The sequence below is a fragment of the Mobula birostris genome, chromosome 6 (genome assembly GCF_030028105.1).
Source record: "Mobula birostris isolate sMobBir1 chromosome 6, sMobBir1.hap1, whole genome shotgun sequence".
NCBI lineage: Eukaryota > Metazoa > Chordata > Chondrichthyes > Myliobatiformes > Myliobatidae > Mobula > Mobula birostris.
The window spans coordinates 92,486,745-92,504,601 of NC_092375.1; the positions used below are offsets into that span (position 1 = coordinate 92,486,745).

At 40.9% G+C, this 17,857-nt stretch overlaps 1 protein-coding gene across 1 annotated transcript in view; it reads left to right on the plus strand.

The window, feature by feature from the left end:
• wbp4 (WW domain binding protein 4) overlaps positions 1-17,857 on the plus strand; it is a 74,725-nt gene that overhangs the window by 14,290 nt on the left and 42,578 nt on the right. Inside the window, exons 2-4 of the mRNA XM_072260849.1 lie at positions 4,544-4,616; positions 8,195-8,257; positions 8,344-8,470. Coding sequence (XP_072116950.1) covers positions 4,544-4,616; positions 8,195-8,257; positions 8,344-8,470 — 263 coding nt within the window. The remainder of the gene's footprint in view (positions 1-4,543; positions 4,617-8,194; positions 8,258-8,343; positions 8,471-17,857) is intronic.

Here is a 17,857-nt window from a genome sequence, read left to right on the forward strand (position 1 = left end):
GTTAAGCTCCCAGTTATGGCCGCCTTTCAGCCACGACTCAGTGATCCCCATAATGTCATATTGACGAATCTCTAATTTCACTGAGTTTGTCCACCTTATTGCGAACGCTATGTGCATTTAAATACAGCACCTTCAGTCCTGCGTTCTTTGCTCTTTTGAATTTTGTCTCTGTGATGCAATTTAACTCTTTGTTCTCTCTGCATTTATACCCCGTTGTTGGCTTGTCCTTCCTTACATTCATGTTACACCCATCATCTACTTGTAAACCCACTGGCTTATCCTCAGCTCTTATCATCCTGGTTTCCACCCCTTGCCATATTAGTTTAAACCACTCCCAGCAGCTCTAGTAAATCTGCCCCCAAGAATGTTGGACCCCCCCTCAGATTCAAGTGCAACCTGTCCATCTTGTACAGGTCCCACCTGCCAGAAATCTGAATCCCTGCCCCCACCCCAATTCTTCAGCCACACATTTATCTGCCACCTCATTCTATTCCTATCCTCACTGTCGCGTGGCACAGGCTGCATTCTCAAGGTTACTATCCTTGAAGTCCTGATTCTCAGCTTCCTTCCTAACTCCCTATATTCTATTTTTCAGGACCTCATCCTTTTTTCTTCATATGTCATTGGTACTGATATGTACCATGACTTCTGGCTGACCACCCTCTCTTTTCAGGATATTATGGGCGCGTCCAGAAACATCTTGAACCCTGGCACCTGGGAGGCAAACTACCACCCGCCTTTCCTTTTCTGTGCGTCCACAGAATTGCCTATCTGTCCCCCTGACTATAGAGTCCCCTATTTCTGCTGCCATCCTGTTCCATTCCCTACCCTTCTGGGAGCCAAAGGGTGAGACTCAGTGCCAGAGACACGGCCGCTGTTGCTTCTCCCAGACAGGGTTTGAAGCTACGTGTTTTACAGTAGTTAACTATAATATTGTTTGAAAAAATGAATTGTTTTTCAATGTTTTAGTTTCTTAAGGTTGTCATAGCCAGGGGTGGTAATGGGTTTAAACTCCCACTATTTATTAAATGCTTCTTATGGCGTATGTCTCATATAGCCGTTGACAACCAAATCCAGCTCCTGGCTTTCACATGTGGCTTAGCTATTAAGCCCAGTAGAACTGTTTCTACTGACAGCAGAAGGCAAAGGCTGGTTACTGATGCCTTAAAACAAGTTGCTTCAGGCAGATGAGGCTCATCAGCTCATCTTGGAAAAGGAAAATTGATCTTAAACCTTTGCTGCTTTGTGGCTAAACCCACTTATAGGAAAGGTTTTGGAAGTAAACCCCTAGAACAAATCTGGAGCTGGAGTCTCTAAGGCAATCCAATGTTGAGTTCCGTGCTGAATGGCAACTCCTACAATACCACTGGTGCCAAATTGTATTCTCTTGAGTTCCTTTGGATTCATCAGCTGTGTGGAGGGGGAACAGAGAGGGGATTTTCTTGGACTTATTTAGTTGATATGAGATTGTGGTGAGTCTGTCATTCTCGTCATTAAGAACCCTCACCATCTAGAACATACCCTCATTAGTACTATCACGGAGGAGGTACAGGACACTGAAGATGCACACTCAATGTTTTAGGAATAGCTTATTCTCCAATAGCAGAGTTCGGAATGGTCCATTATTACCTCATTATTTCTCTTTCGCACTATTTAATTATTTATGCCTTGCACTGTACTGCTGCCACGGAATAACAAGTTTCATGATACATGTCAGTGATAACAAAACCTCATTCTGGTTCCAGCTAGTGCTGTTATTGTGTTTTGTCATGGTAATGTTAGGTAGATAGTTCAAGGTTTTGGCAAAGTAATGAGCAATAGAATTATGATGGACACTAAATGGTGTTTAACATGGGATAGTAATCTGGACATGATTGTCTTTATGATAGTGATCATGGACTCGCTGTAATATAGCCAAAGTAAGGCTGCTGGGTATACTGTTGATGGTGTACTAAAGGCAGTGTATGACATGAGGGAACTTTCAAAATTTCAAAATCAAGAATTATCTTTTAAGCATCTTTATTCTGTTTGATGTTGAGTGGCTTGTTGCAGCTAGAAATATTCAACTGAACACATCAGGAACTTAATGCAGCTAGAAACATCTAATTGAATTTATTAAGTTCCTGAATTATGCCTTGCAGATAATCAACAAGACTTTTAAGGCATTTTTCTTTCTTGATGATGCATTATTGGAATCTGTTGATTTGATTTTGACGGACTCAGATTAGTTCCTGGTCAGTGGTGATCCCTTAGATTTTGGCAGATATCTCAGCAGTGCTGGTGATGTGGTCAAGGCAAAGTAGAAATTCCTTTTGTTCACTGTTCATTTATTAATGTGAATAGTTTCTGCTGCCTGTCACATTATTGGTTCATTATATCCTGGTTTTGCCATGGACTGTCACAGGCTGTCTCATTATTGGAATAGTCTGTGAAGCTTGACCTCAAACTTTTACATCTCTTGTTTTATAACCTGCAGCCAGTTTCTTATCCAGTTAAGATTTATCTTCACTCCACATTTTGAGCGTCATTCATGGAATGTTTGCAAAATATTTCTGGAAATCTGAGTGTATGGGACTGTTTATCATCATTGACACTCTTGGGAGTCAGTGCTTTAAATATGTTAGCAACATACAAAACGCAGAAGGAACTCAGCGGGTCAGGAGGCATCCTCTGTTCTATTGTTTTAGAAGGCTTGGAAAGCATTGCATGAGATTAGAAAATTTAATATCACATTCTCTGATTTAAGAAGAGGAAGGTACAGGGATGTCTTGTTGAAAAATTGCTGGATCATACAATTTATCTACAAAGAATTATTTCTGATCTGAGACAGCAGGCTTGGATTTGGTAAAAGCAGATAAAGTGCTGGATGAAGTGGATTGAAAAATCTTCAAAGCGACTGACAGAGGACGGCAATGTCTGTCGATTTTATTTGTATCGTCTCTCAAAATTAATTTAATAAAGTCCCTCATAAGAGGCTTTCAACTCCAGTTGCAACTCCTGGGTTTGAGATTAATGTACTGACCTGGTATAAAATTGTCTGAACATGTGAATGGTGACAAATTGGCAGCTGTGATGACTAATTTGGCAAATTTATTTTAAGATGTATAGATGATGTAGGTAATGGGATTGAAAGCCATATATCCAAATTTGCCTCCTTGAGTAGCTTTCTTCGGCAATGTTGAATAAAAGCTATTTGGTCTGTAAGACCTAACCATTCTAATAAGCACAGGTAGACTTCCTGGTCTATCCTACCTATAATTTTAATTGCATCCATTACCAAAATCATCTCTGTTTCAACCTATACAGCATCCTCTCTGTAGACATTGCTGAGTACTCACTGTACTTTATGCATTTAATCATGTTCCACCTTTGAAACTAATTTATCTTGACCTGTGTCTGACTTCATGCTTACTAATTACACATTGGTAGAAATAGCCCTAGTAATGGTGGTTTTAATGCCATTATATTGTGAATGAAATATCAGTTCTAACCTACCATAACAAATATCGTAAGATAAAATTTGGGCAAATTACTGTTAATGGGATTAAGGTCTTTTGCATTTTGCCTGAAGTTGCTTCTCATAGTTGTATAGTACAAAGGCCTTTTGAGCTACCATGTCCACGTTGTTCTCTTACGTTAATCCTATTTACTTGCATTAGGCCTGTAGCTTTTAAAGCCGCAACAATTTAAATACTTGTCAATTTGAGTACTGTATCTTACATGCCATGAGAGTAACTGCATTCGCCACCTCTTTAGGCAGCACATTCAAGCCTCCATACACTTTGTTAGATGGGGGGGACCTTTCCCTCTATTCAAGCTTCAACCTTTGCTCCTTGTCTTAGATGCCCCACCATGATCCTCCCTATCGCCCTCATATGGTCACCTCTTAGCTTCCTCCACTTAGACCTATATGATTCAGTCTCTCCTTTTAACTGAAATACAACCTATGCCTTAGATAAACTTTACATAGTTTATTGTTTTGATATTGGTGTATTTTATTCTGTAATGACCATTTACAAATCAATTGGTGAGAGTTTGTCTTGTCATGGGAGTTTTCATCAGATATTCATGATGTTGCTTAGTCCACCTTCTCGATAGAAACATAGAAAACCTACAGCACAATACAGGCCCTTCGGTCCACAATGCTGTGCTGAACATGTACTTACTTTAGATACTACCCAGGGTTACCCATAACCCTGTTATTTTTCTAAGCTCCATGTACCTATCCAGGAGTCTCTTAAAAGACCCGATCATATCCGCCTCCATCACTGTCACCGGCAGCCCATTCCATGCACTCACCACTCTCTGTGGAAAAACTGTGCCTTCTCGCGTTAGCCATTTCTGCCCTGGGAGAAAGCCTCTGACTATCCACATGATAAATGGCTCTGATCATCTTATACACCTCTATCGGGTCACCTTGATACTTCATAATGAGTAAAACAAATGAACTATGTTATTGCAATGTTTGAATTGTACACAAAGAACCAATGGGCCTTTTGATGTTGGGAAACAGTACCCTAACCTGTGTCTTTTAATTCTACAGGGCGGATTACTGGAAGTCTCAGCCAAAGAAGTTCTGCGAGTACTGCAAATGTTGGATAGCAGATAATAAGCCTGTATGTTGAATTTTGCTATTTGACTCATTTTGGCTGTGTAGATCTGTTTTAGCTGCTGTTTGAACCAACCCAACCCACCATATCGTTATAGCGTAATTTTTTATTATTAAAAGAATATGTTCTGTACATAATTTTCAGCATCCTATTTAACTAGACTTTGAAGGTCGCACTTCTTCCTTGAAGCTTGTTTGTTAGGTTCATCGGGATGGTTTTGAGGACAGAGAGGAGAGTTAGTGGCCAGGTTAGGGTTTAGGGACAAGGATATGAGCGAGTTAGAGGTCAGGCTGGTCTGGGGTCTGCTCCACCCTCTGCTGTCAAAGGCCAGTGATCTCCATGGACAGTAAGTGCTGCGGATGAAAACCAACAAGGATTAGGGTTGGTTGGTGAATCCCTCTGGGTCAGCGGAACCTACGATCGAAGGTCTTTGCGGGCTGAAGGCATGAGAATCAGCAATCCCTTAAGTTATTGAGTCCAGAGCTCGAGGCCTGGAGTTTGGTGTCCTGTCATTGGCAAGTCCTGGGGTTGATACCAAAGAACAAAAGACAAAAACCGAAATTGGGGAGTTCGGAAGATGAGGACTGATGACCGAAGCCTTGGGTCTGCAAGTCTGCTTATCCACTGGGGAAATTGGAGTTTGATGTCTGAGTCTGCTGGAGGCCCAGAAGTGGCCTATTTTTGTGTGAGTGGGTGTGTGCATGGAGGGAGGAGATGGGCTTGTTTTGCTGCTATTATTTTGGCTTGTGTTGTTCTGCTGAACATTGTGGGCTTTCTATATTGGTATCGGAATGTGTGGTGACACTTGGAGGCTGTGTTGGTTGTTAACACAATCAACATTTTGGACTATGTTTTGATGTACATGTGATAAATGAATCTGAAACTATTGAATTGTAAGAGATTTGGTTCAGTAACATCGTAATGACTTCCACTAAATTTACAATCCTTGATTAGTCTGACCTATACAAGGCACCAGGCCTCAGCATAGTGGAAATGACTTGTATTAAACTTTTACAAGAAGTTTAAAATAGGATGAACCACCTGACATCAGTTCAGGCACTGAACAAGATGGATAGATAGATACTTTATTGATCCCAAAGGAAATTAGTATCGCAGTAACATTACAAAATAAAGATATACACAGCTCAGTGACCTCTACAAGGTCAAGCTCACTATCATCTAATGATTGACAGAATTTAAAAGAATGTTTTAAACAATGGCCTGGCACAATTCATCTGAGCTGAACCAGACTCTTCATCACCGTCTCTGTGAAGGCCCGTGCTGGCTTTGTGATATCAGGAAATAGCTTAGTGCATTGGATTCAACAAAAGCTATGGATTTCAAGTATAGTGAACGGATCTGTCAACTGGAATAGGTACATTGCAATGTAACTGCAGTGGCATCCACCTGACTAGAAAGAGGCAGGATCTGTCAGTCTAGCCAGTCACTGCCCAGTTGTTCAAACAGTTATGAGCAAAGTGTTGTTGTGACAGTACTAACAGCACTTGGACATCAGTAATTTACTTTTGGTTGGTACTTTGCTTCCATTAAGGCTACTAGATCTTATTTTAGACTTGTTCCACACAGCCTAAAGAGCTGGATTCCAGGGCTTGTTGCTCTTAATATCCCGGCAGTATTTGACTGACTGTGGCAATAAAGAACCCCAGTGAAACTGGTGAGAGGATAGCCTGTCTCTAATGACTTCTTACCCAGTACTAAGGAAGTACGGTCATCTCTGCCCTCAGGATATTATAATATTTTGAAAGACCATTTACTGTGAAATTCAGAAACTTCTTAAGACAGGCTTTGTTAATAAAACAGAAAATATGTATAACTAGTGGGCCTAGCTTTGAGTTTTTTCCAGTTGTGACCACATGGGTTTTCTGTAGCCAGTCCTGTTTCTTCTCTCATCCCAGAGATCTGAGTTGTTTGGGTAATTAGCTATGGGTAAGAAGTATATTCTGAAGGGAGTTATGGGAATATAAGGAGAATAAAACTGAGTTTTGTATAAGATTAACGTAAATGGGTACCTGACAATCAGCATGGACTCAATGGCCGTTAGTTTTGTTTTTATACAATGATATCACCACATATCTACACCTTTGAGATAGTGATCTAGTGTAACAGATCCCTTTCCTATTATAGAACCTACTTGATTTCAAACTGATAAAAGGCGCCAACCAATTGATTGTATTTAATATGTGTTTCAGTTTTACATTTTCCATTCAAATTTTAATTGGCATTTGATCATTCCTTCTGATGTGGTAGTGTTATAACAATGTGTTTGGAAAGGATTTGGTTTTAAAATTATATTCTGGGAGCATAATTTCATCTGGTATTTTAAAAGTGATGCTCTGTACATTTACAGTCACAGTATTACTGATGTATTTGTATTGACTATGGATTCTGATGTTTCTTGGTACAGGGTTCTTTGAGAATTCAAAGATGGCTCTGAAAATGGACAGTGGCAGGAGTCTAGTAGGGGAAGGAAAAGAAGCAAAGATGGTGGTCCAACATGCCCTTATACCATGGATAAGAGAGACTTCATTCAAATTTGTAGATAAGAGTTAACCAATCAGATAGCCCTATTTGAATAATGTGACACCAAATAAGCTTCCAGAAAGAGGGAAAAAATAACCACTAAGGGGTCCACCGAACAACTGCATATATATACTATGACTATTGTGTGGGCAGGTGGCCAAGTAGTTAAGGCATTGGACTAGCGACCTGAAGGTCGTGAGTTCGAGCCCCAGCCGAGGCAATGTGTTGAGCAAGGCACTTGCTCTGCGACGACACTGGTGCCAAGCTGTATCGGTCCTAATGGCTTTCCCTTGGACAACATCAGTGTCGTGGAGAGGGGAGACTTGCAGCATGAGCAACTGCTGGTCTTCCATACAACCTTGCCCAGGCCTGCGCCCTGGAGAGTGAAGACTTTCCAGGCGCAGATCCATGGTCTCGCAAGACTAACAGATGCCTTTACGGTGACTACTTGGAAATATACTGAGCAATTACATGTATGTAGGTAATTATACGGTATAAAATAGAGGCAGGCATAAAAAGTTAACCTGCAAAGAAAATATCTATTATATAGTCCGATATTGACCCCTTTGATTGTAAATCACACAAAATCATTATATCTGAAAATTCAGAGACAGAAAAACTTGATATCTACGTTAAGTATAAAATAATCAAAAACCTACCTGAATTATGTAAATACAGGGTATTCATAGAATTATGTTACTGTTAGGTAGATTAGAAGCATACTTGCCTGAGTTTGAACTACTGTATTAATAATCACCCTTATACAAGTAAAAATTATGAAGAGACATATCAGGATAAATAATATGACTCGTAATATTGAGTAACCCTAGCTTCTCAGAGTTCAATGAATCAAACAAAATAAATCCTGTCAATCAGGTTGATGTATTTTAGCTGCTTCTTTACAAATATGAGCAGTCAAATCAGTTATGTCTTCAGACTCATCAGGTATGATGTGATTGGAATCAAGCTGTAAAGTTTAATTCTTGAAGCTTTAACCTGTATAATAAGTAGACTACATTACTTTTCACAAATGTTTCCTACAGAGTGTGGAATTTCATGAAAGGGGAAAGAATCATCAAGAAAATGTGGCAAGAAAAATTAGCGAGGTATCTCATTTTTTTCCAATTTCCATTTTTTTTTTGTTGGTTATGTGCACACACTTTTCTTATTCCTGTTTTCTACTGTATTGCAGATTAAAAAGAAAAGTTTGGATAAAGCAAAGGAAGAGGAGAAAAAGGCAAAGGAATTTGCTGAGATGGAGAATGCAGCCATGAAAGCTTATCAGGAAGATCTGAAGCGGCTAGGAGTAAATGTGTCAGGTAGTTTTACGTGTTGGTGTATTTTGAGGACTGAGTTGTATGTGATTTTGGACCATTTTTAATTGGTAGGTGATTAACGAAAATGGACCTTCTGATAGGAACCCTGAGAAAGATGGTAGATGAAAAATTGTTTAGATCTTTTTGAATTGGTAATGATTAGTCATTAAAGTGAAAGGTTAGTAGATTAGCATTTAATAAAATAGACTTAACATTGTTTACTATTTTTTGAATTTAGCTAGGAACTCTTTAATCAGTTTAACCACCTCATGTTACTTGGGAAGTTTAATTGTTCAGAGGTCACATTTTACATTATAAAACAACAAATAGAAAGAGCTTTGTGCAGTCTCATTGAAAACTCTTTGATATGAAAGAAAACCATCACTTTATATTGAAGTAATGAAAATTTTAACTTCTAATTTACTGTTAATTCCCTCCTATCAACTCAGTTTTAGAAAATCTTTGCCATTTAGAAATTTAATTTTATGGATTAGAATGTGGTCATGTCAAACAACAATTAGCTTACAACTGAGCCATTTAGTACACTTCACAAGGATCAATTTGGCATGAAGGACAAATTTAGTTGGACCAAATAGATTTTTAAAGGTCAATCCACCTAATTATAAAAGGGTAGCCCCCTCAATTAAACTCTGATTAGCAGACCTCTGCTTAATTTAGATTGTTTGCAGCCAGTTCTGTTTTAGAATTGTAATTTCTATGAATGTAGTTGATTGGTGCTTATGGCTCCTTAGTACACAATGTTTGATTCTTTGAGCTGCATTATTTACATCTCTGTGACTATTTAGTATACTCCTTTCAGTAATTGGTGTCTTCCACAGCTTTAGTGCAATTCAGTGCTATTTGTTGTTTTAGATTTAATCTAAGATACAAAGAGGATGAGGAACTAAGGTTAAAAATAATGCTGGAAAAATTGGTTTGAACGAAAACCAACAAATTCTAAGGACCTGATGATTTACATCTTAGCATTGTGAAAGCGGTAGCTTTAGAGATGGATGAACCTCTCATCATTTTCTGAAGCTCGATATATCCTGGAACTGTTCTTTCGAATAGCAAGTATGACTATATCGTTCAAGGAAGGAGGGATAAAGGAAATAGGCAGCTAGCAAGCTGTTAGCTTGATAACAGTGATGGGAAAAGTATTAAACTAATAATGCGGGATGTAAAGGCACTACCCTGAAAAGAGTGTTGGGATTGAAAGTGTCTGCATAGTTTTATGAAAATAAAACCCATTTTATTAGATAAGGCGGAGCTTGTAAAAGTGTACATTTGTATTTAAGGAAGGCACTGAGTAAGGTCCCACATAAGAGGTTGGTCAATCAAGTTTGAGTAAGTAATAGGGCGTTATGGTGACAGCCATTTAAAACAAATGGTTGTTTGACAGAAGGCAAAGAGTGAGAGTGGAGGGACCTTTCTCAGATTTAGAGTCTGTGGATTGTGGGCAAGGATTAGTGCTGGGGTTCCAGTTTTTCACTACATATGTCAGAGATGAGAGTGCTGTATTTTTATGATTACTTGCAGTGCCAAGATAAGCAAAGTGGGATTATGAATACAGAGGATATAAAGAGTCTCCATTGGGGAAACAGTATGAGTGAATAGGCATTTTTAGAATATAATAAAGGAAAATAAATTATCCACTTTGCACAGAACAGAAAAGTGATATGTTTAAGTGGTGAGAGATTGGGTAATTTGCAAAGTATACGACATAGCAAGACTATGTTATTAAAGAGCTACAGTACATACATTTAGCATGCTATAAAAATAGGAAATGGTACATTAACCTAGGAACTCTATTTTCTAAAATTCAGTTGTATAAAAGGCAATCTCATCAAGCTGTACTGCGTTCTTATGGGGCTTAACAATTAGGTGCAAGGAGAGGTTCCTCCGGTCTGAGTCTAGAAGCAGAGCTTAGGCTATTAAGGACTGACATGAGAAAGTTCTTTGCTCAGGAACCTTTGGAATTCTCTACCTTGGAAGGTGTGGAGGTTCAAGTTACTGATATTCAAAACACAGATTGAAAGATTTCTGGGCATTAGTTCAGGAATCAAGGGATAATCAAGGAATAAGAGCTTTGACTTCCAGCCAATCCGGACATTGGAAGTTTTAAGAGGAGGGGACGTCAGTCAAGGGGAATGTTCCTCTTGTGGGATGTGGGAAAGCAGGGAGACCTCCAGTGTCCTTGTCGGCTACAATTGTGAGAAGTGCATCCAGCTGCAGCTTCTAACAGTCTGCATTAAGGAATTGGAGCTGGACCTGGATGAACTCCAGTTCATTTGGGAGGTTGAGGGGGTGAAGGATAGGACATACAGAGAGACACTTACACCCAAGGTGCAGGATACAGGAAACTTGGTGGCTGTCAGGAAGGGGAAAGAATTTTAGGAGCCAGTGCAGATTTTCCCTGTGGCCACTCCCCTGAACAACAGGTGTATCGCTTTGGATACTGTCAAGTACTTGATGACCTAACGCAGGAAAGCCACACTGGCCGGGTCTCTGGCACTGAGGATGTGATGCTGAGGCTTTATAAGGCACTGGTGAAGCTTCATCTTGAGTATTGTGAACAGTTTTGGGCTCCTTATCTTAGAAAAGATGGGAGAGGGACCAGAGGAGGTTTAGACGCTGCGCCCCAGCGGCGTCATTGACTACAGACCGGTGGCATTGACCTCCCACATCATGAAGACCCTGGAGAGACTTGTTCTGGAGCTGCTCTGGCCTATGGTCAGGCCACACTTTGATCCCCTCCAGTTCGCCTACCAGCCCCGACTAGGAGTTGAGGATGCCATCGTCTACCTGCTGAACCGTGTCTACGCCCACCTGGACAAGCCAGCGAGCACTGTGAGGGGCATGTTTTTTGACTTCTCCAGTGCGTTCAACAGCATCCGCCCTGCTCTGCTGGGGGAGAAGCTGACAGCGATGCAGGTGGATGCTTCCCTGGTGTCATGGATTCTTGATTACCTGACTGGCAGAGCACAGTACGTGTGCTTGCAACACTGTGTGTCCGACAATGATCAGCAGCACTGGGGCTTCACAGGGGACTGTCTTGTCTCCCTTTCTCTTCACCATTTACACCTTGGACTTCAACTACTGCACAGAGTCTTGTCATCTTCAGATGTTTTCGGATGACTCTGCCATAGTTGGATGCATCAGCAAGAGAGATGAGGTTGAGTACAGGGCTACTGTAGGAAACTTTGTCACATGGTGTGAGCAGAATTATCTGCAGCTTAATGTGAAAAAGACTAAGGAGCTGGCGGTAGACCTGAGGAGAGCTAAGGTACCGGTGACCCCTGTTTCCATCCAGGGGGTCAGTGTGGACATGGTGGAGGATTACAAATACCTGGGGATACAAATTGACAATAAACTGGACTGGTCAAAGAACACTGAGGCTGTCTACAAGAAGGGTCAGAGCCGTCTCTACTTCCTGAGGAGACTGAGGTCCTTTAACATCTGCCGGACGATGCTGAGGATATTCTACGAGTCTGTGGTGGCCAGTGCTATCATGTTTGCTGTTGTGTGCTGGGGCAGCAGGCTGAGGGTAGCAGACACCAACAGAATCAACAAACTTATTCGTAAGGCCAGTGATGTTGTGGGGGTAGAACTGGACTCTCTCACGGTGGTGTCTGAAAAGAGGATGCTGTCTAAGTTGCATGCCATCTTGGTCAATGTCTCCCATCCACTACATAATGTACTGGGTGGGCACAGAGTACATTCAGCCAGAGACTCATTCCTCCAAGATGCAGCACATAGCGTCATAGGATGTCGTTCCTGCCTGTGGCCATCAAACTTTACAACTCCTCCCTTGGAGGGTCAGACACCCTGTGCCGATAGGCTGGTCCTGGACTTATTTCATAATTTCCTGGCATAATTTACATGTTACTATTTAACTACTTATGGTTCTATGACTACTTATTATTTATGGTGCAACTGTAACGAAAACCAATTTCCCCCTGGGATCAATAAAGTATGACTATGAGGAAGATTCCAGGAATGAAAGGGTTATCATACGAGGAACACCTGCTGACTCTGGGTCTGTACTCACTGGATTCAAAAGGATGAGGGGGGATCTCATTGAAACCTTTCAAATGTTGAAAGGCCAAGACAGAGTAGATGTGGAAAGGATGCTTCCCATGGTCAGAGAGTCTGGTACAAGGGGGCACCGCCTCAGACAGAGGGGTATCCATTCAAACCAGATGTGGAAAATTTCTTTAGCCAGAGGATGGTGAAATTGTGGAATTTGTTGCTACGTGCAACTGTGGAGGCCAGGTTGTTAACTGCATTTAAGGCAGAGGTTGAAAGGTTCTTAATGGGACATGGCATCAAAGGTTATGGGGAGAAGGCTGAGAAATGGGGTTGAAGAGGAGAGAAAAAAAGGATCAGCCACGATTAAATGGCAGAGCAGACTCGATAGGCCAAATGACCTACCTCTGCTTCTATGTCTTAAGAGTCTTATGGCTTGTTAATGCTGTACAGTGGGGTTTAAACTAGAGTTACGGGGGTGGGGGGGGGGGGAACCAGAGTGCCAGAACAGTTAGTGGTGAGGTGGTGGAAGTAGATGTTGGTTAGACCTCATACTAAGTTAGGATTCAAAAGGTTGAACATGATGCGACTGGAGCTGCGTATATTTCAGTGAAAGACATATCGTAGGAAAGGTGGATAATAGTGAAGAAGATGAGGGAGCTGGTTACAGACGGGGCAATGTGTAGTGAGGGAGAGGTTGTTGATGGGCGAAATCTGCAGTCAATGCGTTGAGTTGCAACATAAAAGGTGGACAATATCAAAAGGGTGAATACAGGACTGAAGATGTTATATTTGAATGTGTGCAGTGTATGGAATAAAGTAAATGAACTTGTAGCACAGTTGCAGATAAGCAGGTATGATGTTGTAGGCATCACTGAATCATGGCTGAAAGAAGATTATAGCCAGGAACCTAATGTCCAAGGATACACATTGTATTAAAAGGATAGGCAGAAGGAGTGCGGTTGCTCTGTTGGTTTAAAAAAAAGTGAAATCAAATCATTAGAAAGAGGTCATATAGAGTTGGGAGGTGTTGAATCACTGTGGATAGAGTTAAGGCACTGCAAGGATGAAAAGACCCTGATGGGAGTTGTATACAGACCCTCAAACAGTAGTAAGGCTGTGACCTACAAGTTACAACTGGAGATAGAAAATGCATGCCAAAAGGTCAATGTTACAATAGTCATGGGAGACTTCAATATGCAGGTAGATAGGAGAAAATCAGGTTGGTGCTAGATTCCAGCAGGGGAATTTCTAGGGTGCCTATGAGATGGGTTTTTAGAGCAGCTTGTGATGAGCGCACTAGGAGATCGGCTACTCTGGAGTGGACGTTGTGCAGTGCGCTGAATTGATAAGTGAGCTTAAGGTAAAAGAACCCTTAGGGGAAGTGATCTAATATGATTGAATTCACCCTGAAATTTGTGAAAGAGAAGCTAAAGTCGGATGTATTAGTATTGTGGTCGAGTAAAGGGAAATACAGAGGCATGAGAGAGGAGTTGTCTAGAATTGATTGGAAAAGAACACTGCTGGGATGATGGCAGAGCAGGAATGGTTGGAATTGCTGGATGCAATTCAGAAGGCAGAGGATGTATACATCCCAAAGGGGAAGAAGTATCCTAAAGGAAAGATGATACAACCGTGGCTGACGGGAGAAGTCAAAGCCAACAAAAGGCAAAGAGAGGGCATATAATAGAGCAAAAAATTAGTGGGAAGTTAGAGGATTGGGAAGCTTTTAAAAACCAACAGAAAACAACTGAAGTTATTAAGAAGATAAAGATGGAATACAAAAGTAATCTAGCCAATAATATTTGTTAGCCAAGAGGATACTGAAAGTTTCTTGAGACACATAAGTGTGAAAGAGAGTTGAGAGTGAATATTGGAAAAACGATGCTGGAGAGGTAGTAATGGGAGACAATGGAATGGCAGACAAAATTATTAAGTATGGGGGAAGTTCCAAGTGTCTGGGGTCATGAAGTCTGTGAAGTTACCATAACTAAAGAGAAGGTCTTGGGAAACTGAAAGGTTTGAAGGTTTGAATACCTGAACCAGATGGTGTACACTCCAGGGATGGAAAAGAGATGGCTGAAGAGGTTGTGGAGGCATTAGTAATGATCTTTCAAGTGTTACTGGATTCTGGAATGTTTCTGGAATACTGGAAAATTGCAACTGTCACTCCACACTTCAAGAAGGGAGAGAGGCAGAAGAAAAGAAACTATTGTATAATTAGTCTGATCTCAGTCATTGGGAAGATATTGGAGTTGATTGTTAAGGATATGGTCTCAGGGTAATTGGAGACACATGATAAAATAGGCCATAGTCAGTATGGTTTCCTTAAGGGATAATCTTGTCTGACAGATCTGTTGGAATGCTTTGAGGAAATAACAAGCAGGATAGACAAAGGAGAATCGGTTAATGTGTACATGGATTTTCAGAAGACTTCTGACAAGGTGCCTGCAAGAGACTGCCTAACAAGTTTTAAGAGCCCATGGTATTACAGGAAAGGTTCTAGCATTTATAAAGCAGTGACTGATTGGCAGGAAGCAAATAGTGGGAACAAAGGGAGCCTTCTGGTTGGGTGCCAGTGAGTAGTGGTGTTCAGCGGGTTCTGTGTTGGGATTGATTCTTTTTATGTTATATGTCAATGATTTGGATAATGGAATTGATGGCTTTGTTGGAAAGTTTGCAGAGGGTATGAAGGTAAGTGGAGGGGCTGGTAGTTTTGATGAAGTAGGCTACAGAAGGACTTAAACAGATTAGGAGACTGGGCAAAGAAATGGCAGATGGAATACAGTGTCAGAAAGTGTATGGTCATGCACTTTGGTAGAAGAAATGAGAGGATTGACTATTTTCTAAATGGAGAGAAAATACATAAAAACTGAGGTGTGAAGGGACTTCCCTGAAGATGAATTTGCAGGTTGAGTAAGACAAATGCAATGTTAGCATTCATTTCAAGAGGACTAGAATATAAAAGCAAGGATGTAATGTTGAGACTTTATAAAGTAGTGGTGAGGCCTCACTTGGAGTATTGTAAGCAGTTTTGGGCTCTTCATCACAGAAAGGATGTGCTGAAACTGGAGAGGGTTCAAAAGAGGTTCACGAAAATGATTCCAGGATGAATGGCTTTTCATATGAAGAGTGTTTGGCTCTGGGCCTGTATTCACTGGAATTCAGAAGGATGGGGAGGTGACCTCTTTGAAACCTGTCAAATGGTGAAAGGCCTTGATCGAATGGATGTGGAGGGGTTTCGTCTCATGGTGGGAGAGTCTAAGATCATAGGATACAGCCTCTGGATAGAGGGTCGTCCTTTTAGATGAGGAATTTCTTTAGCTAGAGAGTAGTGAATCTGGAATTCTTTGCCATAGTCAGCTATGGAGGCCATGTTTTTATGTATATTTGAGGCAGAGGTTGATAGATTCTTGATTGGTTACGGCATGAAGGGATATGGAGAGAAGGCACGAGATTGGGGATGAGAGGAAAATTGGATCAGCCATGATGAAATAGCAGAGCAGACTTGGCCAAATAGCCTAATTCTGCTCCTATATCTTATGGTCACGGATATTGAGCAAAAGAATGGCAGCATAGTCAAAGCGCCAGATGGCATGCTCCTGTTGTTAATGTTTTTATGAGGGAGGCCAATGGTCTAATCGGATTATTTTTTTAAAACTCTCCTTTGTACATTTTAATGTCAGATAAATGTTTTATCTTTTTGAAATCTGGGCAGTTGTCTTGATAAATGCAAGTAAATAGCTTATGAATAAAAATATGCTTTGGTCAGCTTCAGCCATGAGACTGAATGGGAAGGACAAACAAGTTGAGTTAAAATGCCAATTATTTATCGTGTGTTCCCTTTCACTAAATACTGTAAGTTAGGAAAATGAGATCTTGGAATGCTATCTGCAGACCCCTATAGGTAGCATAGTAGTAAGAAGGTAGACATAATACTTTAAAGAGTGGGCTGGTTTTTGCCAGGATTGTATTTAGGATTAGTTGGATCACACACATGCAAAGAAAGCGATGAAAGCATTCAACAGGTCACATGGTGTCCATGGGAGGAAACGTGATTCAGACCCACCTTCTGAACAGTAAAAACAAGGACACAAGCATGTTTTAAATTACAGAGGCAGGTGAGGAAAGCAGTGAAAATGTGTGATAGGGTGCAAATCCAAGTTAGAACATCGAACACTACAGCAAAGGAATAGTCCCTTTGGCCCAGTTTGTTATGCAGAGCTCATTAAATGTCGAATTATTCCCTTCTGCCTACACAATGTCCATGTACCTCCATTCTCTCTATGTTCATATGTCTGAAAGCTTCTTCAATGCCAATATATTTTTGCTTCTTCTACTAACACCACCCCCTACCCCCCACCCCCCTGGCAGTCCAGGCACTTAATACTCTGTGTAAGATTAAGAAAGACTTGTCCTGCACATTCCCTTTGAACATCCTTTAAATGCATGTCCTCTAATATCAGACATATCTATGGGGGGTGGGGGCGGGTGTGGGGAGAGATACCAGGTTACTACTCTTTGTCTCGCATCATTTTAGAAACTTGTATCAAGTCTCCTCTCAGCTACATCCTTCCTATACTCAGAATCAGATTTATTGTTACTATCCTGTGTAGTGTGAAACTTCTGGTTTTGCAACAGGAGTGCGAAAACATAAAATTTCAATAATTACAAAATAATTAAATAGTGCAAAAAAAAAAGTAGTGGTCGTGGACTGTTCAGGAATCCGATGACAAAGGGGAAGAAGCTGTTTCTGAATAGCTGTTCTGAATTGTGAGTGTGGTCTTCAGCCCCCTGTACCACCTCCCTCTTGATAGTAATGAGAAGAAGGTGTGTCCTGGCTGGTGAAGTTTGTTAATGATGCTACCTTCTTGAACATGTCTTTGATGGTCAGGAGGTTTGTGCCTGTGATGCATCTGGCTAAGTCTACAACCTGCTGCAGTCTCATGTGATCCTGTGCACTAGAGCCTCCATACCAACCTGTTATGCAACCAATTAGAATGATTTCTACTGTCCATCTATATAAGTTTGCAATAGTCTATTGTGACGTACCAAATCTCTTCAAACTCTGAATGAAGTAGTATCACTGGTGTCCTTCTTTGTGATTGTATCAATCTGTTGGGCCTGGGTCAGATGTTGACACCCAGGAACTTCAAGCTACTCAACCTTTCATTGAGGTCTTCCTTGATGAAGACCAGTCCTTTAGAGGCATGGCAATGCCACTACTTCCTTGGGAGTTTGTGAAGATTTGGCATGACATCTAAAACTTTGAGAAACTTTTATAGATGTGGAGTAGAGAGTATATTGACTGGCTGCATCACAGCCTGGTATGGAAATATCAATGCCTTGAACAGAAAATCC